At 43.5% G+C, this 12,739-nt stretch overlaps 1 protein-coding gene across 1 annotated transcript in view; it reads right to left on the bottom strand.

The window, feature by feature from the left end:
- The window catches only part of galnt14 (UDP-N-acetyl-alpha-D-galactosamine:polypeptide N-acetylgalactosaminyltransferase 14 (GalNAc-T14)), a 215,375-nt gene that overhangs the window by 27,835 nt on the left and 174,801 nt on the right, over positions 1 to 12,739 (bottom strand). Inside the window, exon 10 of the mRNA XM_040017048.1 lies at positions 1,850 to 1,976. Within this exon, the coding sequence (XP_039872982.1) occupies positions 1,850 to 1,976 (127 nt within the window). The remainder of the gene's footprint in view (positions 1 to 1,849; positions 1,977 to 12,739) is intronic.

The following is a 12,739-nucleotide window of genomic DNA, read 5'->3' as shown; positions in this document are numbered from 1 at the left end:
TGCAGTCATGTTTACTTTGTTCTTGACCCTGTAATCTAAATGGAGTTGTTATTGTAGCCATGATTGATCTATTTATACAAGACCAATTCGGAAGCATTCTGAGCACATTAGTCCTGTTAATGGATTATTGGGCTGCCTGAAAGCATCTTTCTGTTCAAACTCTTTGACAGGGGCAGAATAAGAATACAGCTTATGCTAATAGGATAATATTGTGCTCGCAGCTCAAAGGCTCCCAGGCAGCTGTAAATCCACTTTAACAATGATGGGAGCATCATTTGGAGGCTGCAACACACACACAGCTCCGAATGGCAATGCTGCATGTCTGTTTCCTCTGCATGCCACAGCAATTCAGTCACACAAAAGTGATCTCGTATTATTAGTTAGGCAGGAAGGTTAGCGCATTCTCGAGGATTATATAAATTTACAAAAAAGTCAGATATGTTATTAATTCAGTACCAAAGTTCGTTAACAAACAGTATTTAGGCTAGAAGGTCAGCACCACGGAGATAGCAGAAACTAGACAGACACGATATTCCTCACATAATTAATTTACCTCCAGCATATTAAATTAAAGATGTTGAGTGACTGAGCTAACACAGAAGGTAGGACATGCATAATGTTAATAACAGCTGCAATGGTATAATATAAATCAAAGATTCTGTGGGAATATGAGTTTGCACATATCCTCAAAGGGGATCCGTTATTCTTGATATTTATGCAGCTGCATTTTAGAAAGTAAAGACAAAAAAAGTGAAGAAAAGAGCCAAATATGAGCCAAGTATGAATGAGACCACTGATGGAAGAAAGTAAACTTCTTAGCTGTGAGATTTAATAGCAAAGCTGAGGCTGAATTCTTGTCATTCCTGTCACCAGCTAGTCTTTAGACCCAGTATATGCGGGTCTGAAGACCACTTTTTCTGGACTTTGGGTTAGAGCTGATTCTATTTTGGTAAACGTTTTATTTTTGCGTTTGATGTTTTCCTTGGATGCAATCAAAGCCTGCTCAAATGTGATTGGTCCAGTTGAGTACAAGCAGAAACCCTCTGCTTCTTCTTGTCCCGAGCCTACAGATACACTTGGAAGGGTTTATTTATTGAAAATATATTTTCACTGAATTTTTCCAGGAGAGAGTTCAAAAGCATTGGAGTGTGGACACAGACGGCTGCGTGTTAACACTGTGATCTTCTAAATGTCAGGAACAGAGCAGATTCCTTCGGTCCAAATGGTCATTATAGTGATTCACTGTCGACTCATGACACTGAGTCAATAATGAGTGAGCAGACGGGAAAAAAAATACATTTGTTTGCTGCAAGAAGTGTAGCACTTTAAAAAATTGTGGTACTTATAACTTTGTTCAATCTAACATTGAATTTCTCAAATATTTCTTATACATGGCAAAAAAAAAAGAAAAAAAAAGAAACATAAGCCATTATAAATCAGTTTCATCTGCTTTAGTACAAATGAAAGTGACAAAGAAAGGCATCAACACAGCAGCAACAGGAGCCACCTCTTGGTATCTCCTCCATGCTCTTGAGTCTGTTCCCAGAGATTAAACAAACCTTACAATATTGTGGAGGAGCTGGGCTACATGTGCAGCTTAAATTTGCTGCAGGTATCGTCTCATGCTATCAGCAGTGACAAGGAAACGAGCAAAAAGAAAAAGTAGAAAAAACTCAGTCAGGAGGAATAAGAAGAGGGTCTGTGGCCACCTCTCCAACACCTCTGTTATCCCTCTGAATTGCACCGAAACAGGTGAAGTGAATTCACAAAGGTTCATGCTCAAGTATTACTGATTTTTTTGTTAAACCGTGATAAAAATAGTTCTATAAATTATCCTTCAGACACTTACTTGATGTATGTGTTGGCGTTGCCTTCAGGAAACACATATGGGTGTTTCTTCCTGAAGACGTGACCCACTCTGCTGCAGGGCAGGATCTCCAGACTGCCGCCACACTGCCAAACCCGGAATGAGATCTCTGCACACAACACAAACAGACATAGGAAAGACTTCTAAATTCCCTGATATTGATATATGAAGCGATTATTAAAGTTTCACTAAGGCTGTATAAAATGTCAATCATATATATTTAATCTCTGCAATATTCTGGATATTTATAATTGAGCTATTTGTTATATTTTGTAACTCTGTAATATATTGTATTATTTACTTTAGTTCAGTCTGTTACTGTTCCTGTTGTACTGAAAAATGTAAATAAAATCACTGATAATTTTGGTTTGGTTTTCATGCAGCTGTGACAAACTGTAAACTTAAACAATCTGAGCTGATCACTGGGAGCAGCTTTGATTATTTTGTATTAATGGCATAAAGTTGATGATGAGAGTTCTTATAGTCAAATACAGAAACGTCTCAAAATAAAATAATGACGAAGAGTAAATCTGTCTGTAAGACTTTAATGAAACTGAAGGCTTAATATCTAATAAAAAGCCTTACAGCAAAATTTGATTGCAAAGTCAAAAATAATTAAATTCAGGTAGAGACATTTCGTATATGAAGACGCGGGATGTTTTTGTTTAAAGATATTCAAGCATCCAACTCAATTAACTGCCATGAATGGTAAAATTATACTTATTCAAATATTTCTCTGTATTTTCACTAATGCTTAACTGTAATAAGAGGGATCAGAAAAAAAGCATTTATGACTTGGCTGAAGTAGCTTTATTCAGTGATGTAAGTTTTATTTTTCTTGGTTTTTTTTAAGCTAAAGTTGTGGGGGGGTTTTCTCTTTTATCTTAAACAAAATGACAATCGACCCAAGAATGCTCATCCCTTACACAAAGCCAAGAATAGAGTTATCTGTTCTGTGTATCTTTATCAGTGTCACTATGTAATTTTTCAAAAATGTTTTATTTCTTCTGCGAAGCACTTTGTGATGTTCTGCTCTTGAAAGGCATCCTAAATAAATGTCGCCTTTCATCCTAAGCTTTGTTTTTTACAAAGCACCTGTCACACAGCCCAAAGTGCTTCAAATGGCATGGCTGAAGCAGTAAACAATAAATGTTACACTTCAAAATCCCCTTTTCAGTCTATCCTTCACGTCCTCTATCGGAGGCCTAGGAGCTTGAGGGTCCAACACAGTATCGTTGCTGTTCCTAGGACTGCGCTCTTCTGGACAGAGATCTCAAATGTTGTTCCTGGAATCTGCTGGAGCCACTCGCCTAGCTTGGGGGTCACTGTACTGAGCGCCCTGATTACCACTAGAACCACTGTTACCTTCACCCTCCACATCTTGTCAAATTCTTCTCTCAACCCTTGGTACTTCTCCAGCTTCTCATGTTCCTTCTTCCTGATCTTGCTGTCATTCAGTATAGCTACATCTATCACTACGGCCGTCTTCTTCTGTTTGTCCACCTCTGCTATGTCTGGTTGGTTAGCCATCACCAGTTTGTCTGTATGTATCTGGAAGTCCCACAGGAACTTAGATCCGTCATTCTCAACTACCCTAGGTATGTCCCATTTTGACCTCAGGACTTGTTCGTGTTGGTCACTTGGTTATGGTGTTCGATGTATGCCCTGCCTACTAGCATCTTGCACCCTACTGTTATGTGCTGGATTTTCTCAAGGGCAACTGTACACAGCCTGCACCTGGGGTCTTGCCTGGTGTGATAGACCCCTGCCTCTATGGATCTTGTACTTGGAGCTTGCTTCTGTGCTGCCATGATTAGTGCCTCTTTCCTGTCTTTCAGTCCAGCTTTGTCCAGCCACTGGTAGGATTTCTGATTGTCAGACAGTTCTTCTATCTGCTGGTGGTATCTGCAAGGACCTGTCCTTACATGTCCTTATTGCGCCTCTTTTTTCTTGGGTTTTTGCTGCCTGAAGTATTAACTAAGCATGCTGTCAGTGAAGGCCATCTTCCTGATGTGCTCATGGGTGTGGATGTTCAAGCTAGTCCTCAGCCTCTTTCATTGCACTTAGTGTACAGTCTCAGGGTGCTAGGCTTGGGGTGAAACCCTCCATTCATGGTCAGAATATTGTAGATTGTATATTGCATAGCTTACTTGTTATACGTAAAATTGTATTGTATTTATTTAAATTTTTACTTTTTAATTATTTTATTTGCATTTTCTAATCACTCTCTTATATTTAAATGTTCATTTGCTATTTCATCTAGGGTTTGAGAGTAACGAAATTTCTATTCTCTGTATGTCCTGTACATGTGGCAGAATTGACAAATAAAGTTGACTTGACTTGACTTGAAAAAAGGAGTTTCCTTGTCTTGATGTCTGTGGCTTCTATCGCCTCCTTTGGGCACCTTATTATCCCAGCAGGGTACCTGATCACTGGCAGGGAGTAGGTTTTGATAACCCGGATATTGTTCTTAACATTTAGCTGACTCTTCAGGACTTGCCTCACTCTCTGCAAGTACTTGGTGGTTCTAGCTTTCCTAGCAGCCTGTTAGTGGTTCCCATTTCCCTGTGGGATTCCAAGATACTTGTAGCATGATCCCATAAATTCTTTCTTCCTTCCCCCTGGTTAACGAGGAGGTGGCTAACGATTGCTCCATTCTGTAGTCGGTATCCATAGCCAGTCTTGTCAGTGATCTCACTGAGGGGGTTCAGGCCTATACAGAACAGCAGTGGGGACAGACTACCTCCTTGGTAGATCGTGCACTTGATGGTGACTTGTGCTATGGGCTTGAAGTTGGCCTCTAGTGTTGTACGTCACATTCCAATGGAGTTCCTGATAAAGGTTCTTAGGGTCCTGTTGATCTTGTTTATTTCTAGGCATTCCAGGATCCAGGTGCAGGGTACTGGAGGCATAGACCTTCTTGTAGTCAATGCAGGTAGGGCACAGGTTGGTCAGTCTGGTCTTGCAATCTCGGAGGTACTGTCCATAGTACTCCGTTCACATTATCTAGCAGATCCTCAGATGGTACTTCACTTAGTCTTGGTAACCAGCTACGGAGGATCCAGGTTTCAAGCTTTGCCATGATCCTCTCTCTCAGGACAGTTCCTCAAGCACTCAACAATCCTCCTTCCATTGCACTTGGGGCTTGGTACCCAATCTCGGGTGGAGGTGATGATATCGCCCCCATGAGCCGTCATCCTGGCTCCCCCTTGCCGTAGCATTAGTGTTGTACCTTGTCAAACTCTAGACATGAGAGTATTTCCTTCTACTGAATGTTGGAACACTGAGCTACTAGTTGTTTGACTGTCAATCTGGATGCTGGGTATCGAAGATTCCATAGGTCCCTCATCCTATTCATCCTATTCATGGAACCCCTTCCACTTCCACTTTTCAAGCAACTTAAAGAAGTCCAGACGCTTTTCTTTGTAAGCTCATTTGACTACAATGACCTGGATGACTGAGAACCTTCACAGACATGGGGTTCATTTTAAATGTCTAGAACAAGCTTCACTAAAATAAGAGGTGGTGTTAGGGATGAAACCAGTTTTAACATACTTTTGGGAGGCAAACATCAAGTGTGTCATGTTAACTGGTTAAATTTACCTCCATTCTGTCTCTCACGCTTATTTATTTGAAGTGTTGTCCTTTTTTTCTATTTTGTATCTTTTCTATTCGGCACATCACAGCTAAGTGGGACAACCCTCCCTAAATATTTGATGACACACTGATGGACTCTGATTTGTTTGTTTGAGTTATGTGTGTTAGAATGTGTGTGCGGATGCATTCATATGACCTGCTTACACTGTGCTCATTCTCTGATGTGAGCACTGCAACACAGATGAAAGACAAAACTAACTTCACTTCATTTCACATCATTCCTCGTGTGTGTGTTAATTCTCAGAGTTTCTATCTGTCCACAGAGAAAAAAAGAAACAAGAGTTCCCCCAAAGAAAGAGAAGCTGAAAATTTCACAAAGTTTTTGCAGTAACAGGGGGGGAGAGAGGGAGAGCGAGAGTATGGAAGAGAGAGGAAGTGAAAATTAGAGCATGGACTGGTTTGATGAGGGAGAGGAGGGATGGAGGCAAAGATGAAACACGAGAGAGTACAAAGGAGAACAAGAGAAGTCAGCAAGATGCTGAGATACTGACACAGAGCCTGTGAGACTGACAGAAACATGACAGAGAGCAAATGAGTGTGTGTGTGAGTGTGTGTGTGTGTGTGTGTGTGTGTGTGTGTCTGTGTGTGCGTGTTTGTGTGTGCGTGTTTGTGTGCGCACGTTTCTCAAAGGGAGATGAAAAACAGGCTAACCATCTTTCAGTGATCAGAGAAAAGGCAGCAGTATAACAATCACCAAACTGAATTCAACACCATAGACACCCACAGACAGACACAAACACACACACACACACACGCACACACACACACATACACACACACACACATGCACAGTTCATATGACTGGAGGCAGGTAGCAGCAGGAGCGCCAGATGCTGCTGCTGGATGGATGTCAGAAGGTAAAGACTTTTTTTTTGTTGAATGAAAACTTCACCTTTGTTTCTGGCAGTTATCTTACTAATTTAATCATCCCTCTTTCTTTGCAATCGGCTCAGCTGTCTGTGATCACACAGTCAACACCAGGGAAACTGTTCAAGTCATGCATCTGATGCAGTGCTAGGTGTATGCTAAAACTACAAGCTGTTATCTCCTCACTTTCCCCCCTCTGTCACTCCACTATTACAAATCTGAATTCAAATGTGATTTAAATTACTGAGCAGTCGCCTTTAAAGTTGTCTCCTTCGGGCACAGCTGTCCTCCTACTTTTAGATCACTATCTCAAATTCTGTATGCGTCAATGATGCTCACTGGATACCCACTATTGTGTCGAAAGGCCAAACCTTCAACTTGAATTTAATTCTGTGGAAAAGGACAAGGTTACAGAGAGCATCTGGTCGAGCTCGTGGTAAGTGAAGGTTGTGCTGTGTGCTAGGGTACAGTGGCACATGCACAGTTCAGCTGGTTTGCAATAGATGTTATCTTTCAGACACCACTGGACATGATGGTATAATTCTGCCATGACAGTGTGACTCTGGGCAACAGTGTCTTTGTGTGTTGTGAAAGTCAAAACAAAATGGCAAGTATGCTCGTGTTAATACCCCTGACCTGATGCTTAACCTTCAAACTTGCACACTGAGTCTCTGTTTTTGCTGAAAACTGCTGTTTTGTCTCAGAGCTGCAGACAGAGACACAGTTCTCATCACAAGTGATGATACCTGACATGAAACTCGAGTCTTCTTGACACTGAAGTTGGTGCAATTTTGATTCATGTGGTGAAATCACAGACTGTAGGTGTAAGCCATCAAAATGGGACATCCATCATATAATAGCCATCTAAAAATTTCAGCAGAACTGGAAGCACAATGAGGAATTAAATTTAGGCATGCTTATTAACTATGGCTGCACCTCGCACTGTTATTTAAGATTGATTATGATTAGGAAATAATAGCAGCGTTTGGTATAAAATGAAAAAAGCAAACTAGCCCATTTCCTCCTTCAAGTGAAAGCTAACGTTTTAAATATTTAACTAAAACCATAAAAAACATGAATCTTGCATTAAAGCATCATTCTGCCAGTGAACATGACAACCACACAGATTTGCTCTGGGTAAATTAATCATTTCTGAATGTTGGTGGTGAGAAGACAGGGTTGCTAAAACTATAGTGAAGAAAATACAGTTTAGATGTGAAACAGTAGAACTGCAGGTGAAGAGGAGGTTTGGCTTTCTTGTAACCGAAGCACTGAGCTCATTAAAGCTGATCATGATATAGTGCCTTATCTCTGGGCAAATTAGACCTTTGTGTGCAATGGTACAAAGTGATACGGTAACTGCTTTATGGCAATTCTGGGTTTTTATAGGAATTGGCATTAATGTGATGAATACCTTTAATTTGTTAGGTACCAAATTTATTGAACATGAGAGAAACTCATACCCGCTAATAATTTATCCACTCACTGATTCTGACCTGATTTTTTCCCTTAAGGTAATAATCCTACAAATTTTGTGACGATGTTCAAGTTTCCAGACATCCAGCAGGTTTCTCTGTGATGTTATGATGTTTTTAGATGAAGTTATTCTCTAAGCTAAGTTGTACACAAGTACAGGATGTCATTTGAGAGTTGTTGTTTTTTTAAGTGGCGACTTATTTTGTAGTTACACAGGAGAAGTCAGTTCATTTCAATAAACGTAAAAAAATCCTACATGCTTTTTTCCAGTGTTAAAAATCAGCGCAACTGGCAGTAAGCTGCATGTTGCAAACATTAGCAAATAAGATTGAGCGCTTGACTAATATTTTCTCCTGCTTATATTTTGTACCTTGAGAAATAATAATGAATGCAGTCGTCATTTAATTTAACACAGAATACCTTAATTTGCCACAGAAGAGAAGAGACGAGACGATAAGGGAAGAGCGAAGAAGAATTTGTAGAATTTGTTAACTCCTTACATTTGGTAATAACTCCTCTGATAAAAGGACCAATCTGCGTTACTTGATGTGTTTTTGCATAATGTGAAATCTGCAGGGAAGAACACCTTATATTTGGACTTTTAAATGTTTTGGGATAAAGGATCAATCACACAACCATAAAGCAAAATGCAATAAATAACAAATCATATAAAACATAAAAAACACTATTCAAAAGACCAGTGGCAGCTAGGACAAATGCATTTTTGAGTCTGCACATTGGCATTCAGTAATTTAAGTGTCTTTGGCTAACCTGGCTACGATCAGCCAGGTTAGAGTGGACCTGATCCCATACAAATGACTCAGGTTATCCTGCTGTTTTGATGCACACTGTAACTACGCCTTGCACTAAATCATTAAAAATGCATGACAATCATCAGTCATGGTTCGAACTCGAGCTAATTTAATTGGACTTATGTCTGAATCAGTTTTATGGCCCTCGTACTGACAAAGACACCATCCACAGCCTGACAGAAGACACATTTTGACCTAATCTGATTTACTTTGGACTCTTATGCCCAGTCATGGCACAGGAAAATAGTCTGTGGGCTAATCTGAGCTGAGCTCCTGATGTGGAGCTGTGACTGTGTCACTGTGGCCAGACTCACCCCGAAGCAACACTGGCAGTTAAAGCCTAATGCAGCTCATAGGAAACTGAAAATGTGGGCCTCCTTTGGTCCAAAGATACATTCCAGTTTCTTTGCAGTGAGAGTGGACTGACTGAATGTAAATAACCAAAATCAAGATGGCGCCGAGTATGGCAGCCTCATCGCGAGCTCCCCCAAGCAACGGCTTTCTTCTGTGTTTAATTTTACTTTTCCTTTATTTTTTCACGAGCAGCACTTGTCTCCTTGTGTACGACCGACAAACCTTACTGGACATAAAAGACGGTCTTTCTTATAACTTTCCGGAGTTCAAGTTTTGCAACACGGACGCTCCGTTTGCAGACCCCCCATTCATCTCACCTGAGACGCCTTTGTTCTCTGGCCCTGGAGGCCGCAAACGCCGACGCAGAGGGAGAAGATCTGGCGTTCTGGTTCGACTGAGACGGCGCACTAACAGACCACTGTTACCCAGTTTATTACTGGCTAATGTGCAGTCTCTGGAGAACAAGCTGTGCGAGTTTCGGGCACGGATCTCATTCCAGCGAGAGATGCGGGACTGCTGCGTGATCTGCCTCACAGAAACCTGGCTATCGGACAAGGTACCGGACTCCGCAATACAACTACCGGGGTTCTCCGTGCATCGCGCGGACAGGTCACAGGATCTTACTGGGAAAAGCAGAGGCGGTGGTGTGTGTTTCATGATCAACAACAGCTGGTGTGATTATGCGAACGTGCACCCGGTCAAATCCTTCTGCTCACCGGACCTGGAGTACCTGATGATTAAGTGCCGGCCATTCTGGCTACCGAGGGAATTTACAGCAGTGATTATTACGGCTGTTTACATTCCCCCACAAGCCGACACTGACCGAGCACTCAGGGAACTGTACAGCGCGATCAGCAGCGAGGAAACCGCACACCCAGAGGCGGCGTTTATCACAGCCGGAGACTTTAATAAGGGAAACCTGAAGAAAGTCTCACCCAAACTCCACCAACACATCCATTTTAACACGCGTGGAGACCGGCTACTCGACCACTGCTACACCTCTTTCCGGGATGCGTACAAAGCCCTCCCCCGCGCCCCATTCGGCCAATCAGATCACCGCTCCATCCTGCTCCTGCCCGCCTACAGGCAGAAGCTGAAACAGGAAGCTTCAACCCGGAGGGCGGTGCACTGTTGGACGGACCAATCGGAGTCTGCGCTGCGGGACTGTTTTGATCACGCGGACTGGGAAATGTTTCACGTGGCTGCTAGGGACATTGACGAGTACACAGACTCAGTCTGCAGATTTATCAGGAAATGCATGGAAGATGTCGTCCCATCCAGAACAGTTAAATCCTTCCTAAATCAAAAACCCTGGATTAACGGAGATGTTCGCACGGCACGGAGCACCGCCTTTGCCTCCGCGAACACATCGGACTACAAACACGCACATTACCAACTCCGGAAGACGATCAAAGCAGCCAAACGTGAGTACAGGGACAGGGTGGAGCAACAGTTTGACAACCCTCGGAGTATGTGGCAGGGACTAAACACGATCACAGACTTTAGAGGGAAAACCAGCACACCGCAGACCACGGCCTCTCTGTGTGAGGATCTAAACGTATTCTACGCTAGATTCGACACAGCGAACACCATGAGACCGGACAGTGTGCGCACCGCGGATGACGTCAGTGCACACACTGTGTCTGAGGAGGATGTGCGGAGGTGCTTCAGGAAGGTGAACGCACGCAAAGCTACTGGTCCGGACGGGATTCCCGGCCGCGTCCTCAAGTCATGCGCGGCTCAGCTGGCTGGAGTGTTCACGCACATCTTCAACCTTTCCCTCTCTCTGTCTGTAGTCCCAGCCTGCTTCAAAATGGCCACCATCGTCCCTGTACCCAAATCCTCCACCATCTCCTCATTGAACGACTGGCGACCTGTAGCCCTGACCCCCATCGTAAGCAAATGCTTCGAGAAGCTGGTCAGGGACTTCATCTGCTCTGCACTACCCGACTCACTGGACCCTCTTCAGTTCGCATACCGCCACAACAGGTCCACTGATGATGCCATAGCCCTGACACTACATACTGCCCTGTCACACCTGGAGAAGAGAGACACGTATGTGAGAATGCTGTTTGTAGATTACAGCTCAGCATTCAATACCATCGTTCCCTCGAAGCTGGACAGGAAACTGCAGGATCTAGGACTGAGCAGCTCCCTCTGCAGCTGGATCCTTAGCTTCCTGTCTGGCAGACGCCAAGTGGTCAGACTGGGCAGCATCACCTCATCACACTGAACACTGGTGCTCCACAGGGATGTGTACTGAGCCCTCTCCTATACTCACTCTACACCTACGACTGCACGGCCACTAACAACTCCAACATCATTGTGAAGTTTGCGGACGACACTACAGTGGTGGGTCTTATCACCAATGGTGATGAGACGGCTTATAGGGAGGAGGTCAGCGCCCTGACCCACTGGTGTCAAGACAACCATCTCACCCTCAACGTCGCAAAGACAAAGGAGTTGATAGTGGACTTCCGGAGGTGCAGAGAAGTACACACCCCCATCACCATCAACGGCGCTGCTGTGGAGAGAGTGAGCAGCTTCCGGTTCCTTGGTGTACATCTGGCTGAGGATCTTACATGGTCAGTACACACAAACAAAACAGTGAAGAAGGCGCAGCAGCGCCTCTTCTTTCTCAGGAGACTGAAAAGATTCAGCATGAGCCCCCGCATCCTCAGGACCTTCTATCACTGTGCCATTGAGAGCATCCTCACTGGATGCATCACCACCTGGTATGGCAACAGCACCGCCTACAACTGCAAAGCTCTCCAGCGAGTAATAATAATAATGGATTGGATTTATATAGCGCTTTTCAAGGCACCCAAAGCGCTTTACAATGCCACTATTCATTCACTCTCACATTCATACACTGGTGGAGGCAAGCTACGGTTGTAGCCACAGCTGCCCTGGGGCAGACTGACAGAAGCGAGGCTGCCATATCGCGCCATCGGCCCCTCTGGCCAACACCAGTAGGCAAGTAGGGTGAAGTGTCTTGCCCAAGGACACAACGACCAGGACAGAGAGCCCAGGGATCGAACCGGCGACCTTCCGGTTACAGATGCGATTCCCAACCCCCTGAGCCACGGTCGCCCAGTGTAGTGCGGCCCAGAGTAGTGCGGTGCTCTGAACGGATAATTGGAGGTGAGCTTCCCTCCCTCCAAGACATCTACAGGAAGCGGTGCCTGAGGAAAGCGGGGAGGATCATCAAGGACTCCAGTCACCCCAGCCATAAACTGTTCAGACTACTTCCATCAGGAAGGAGGTTCTGCAGCATCCGGTCCCGAACCAGCAGACTGAGAGACAGCTTCTTCCACCAGGCCATCAGACTGCTGAACACTTCATAGACACCTCAGCTTCACTACTGGAACTTTAACATTATGCACTCCATACTGTACAGTAATGCCACTGTTTTGCACATGTCTCAACTCTGTATATTTTTATATATTTTATTTATTGTTTACTCTATTTAATTTGTAAAATATGTGTACACACACACACACACACACAAACACACACACACACACACGTAGAAAAATATTTAGTATACACATCCAGAAATGCATATACTATTATATATTGTACATATATTTATTAGTTTCAGATGTAGCCATTCTTGTATTTTGCTTGTTTACATTATTGTATTTTGCACAACTCTGTTGCTTGTGAAGCTCGCACACAAGAATTTCACTCACATGTGCTGTAC

The sequence above is a fragment of the Simochromis diagramma genome, unplaced genomic scaffold (genome assembly GCF_900408965.1).
Source record: "Simochromis diagramma unplaced genomic scaffold, fSimDia1.1 OVJJ01000802.1, whole genome shotgun sequence".
Lineage (NCBI taxonomy): Eukaryota > Metazoa > Chordata > Actinopteri > Cichliformes > Cichlidae > Simochromis > Simochromis diagramma.
Note: the sequence above shows the minus strand (reverse complement) of the source record. Positions and strands in the feature narration are given on the sequence as shown.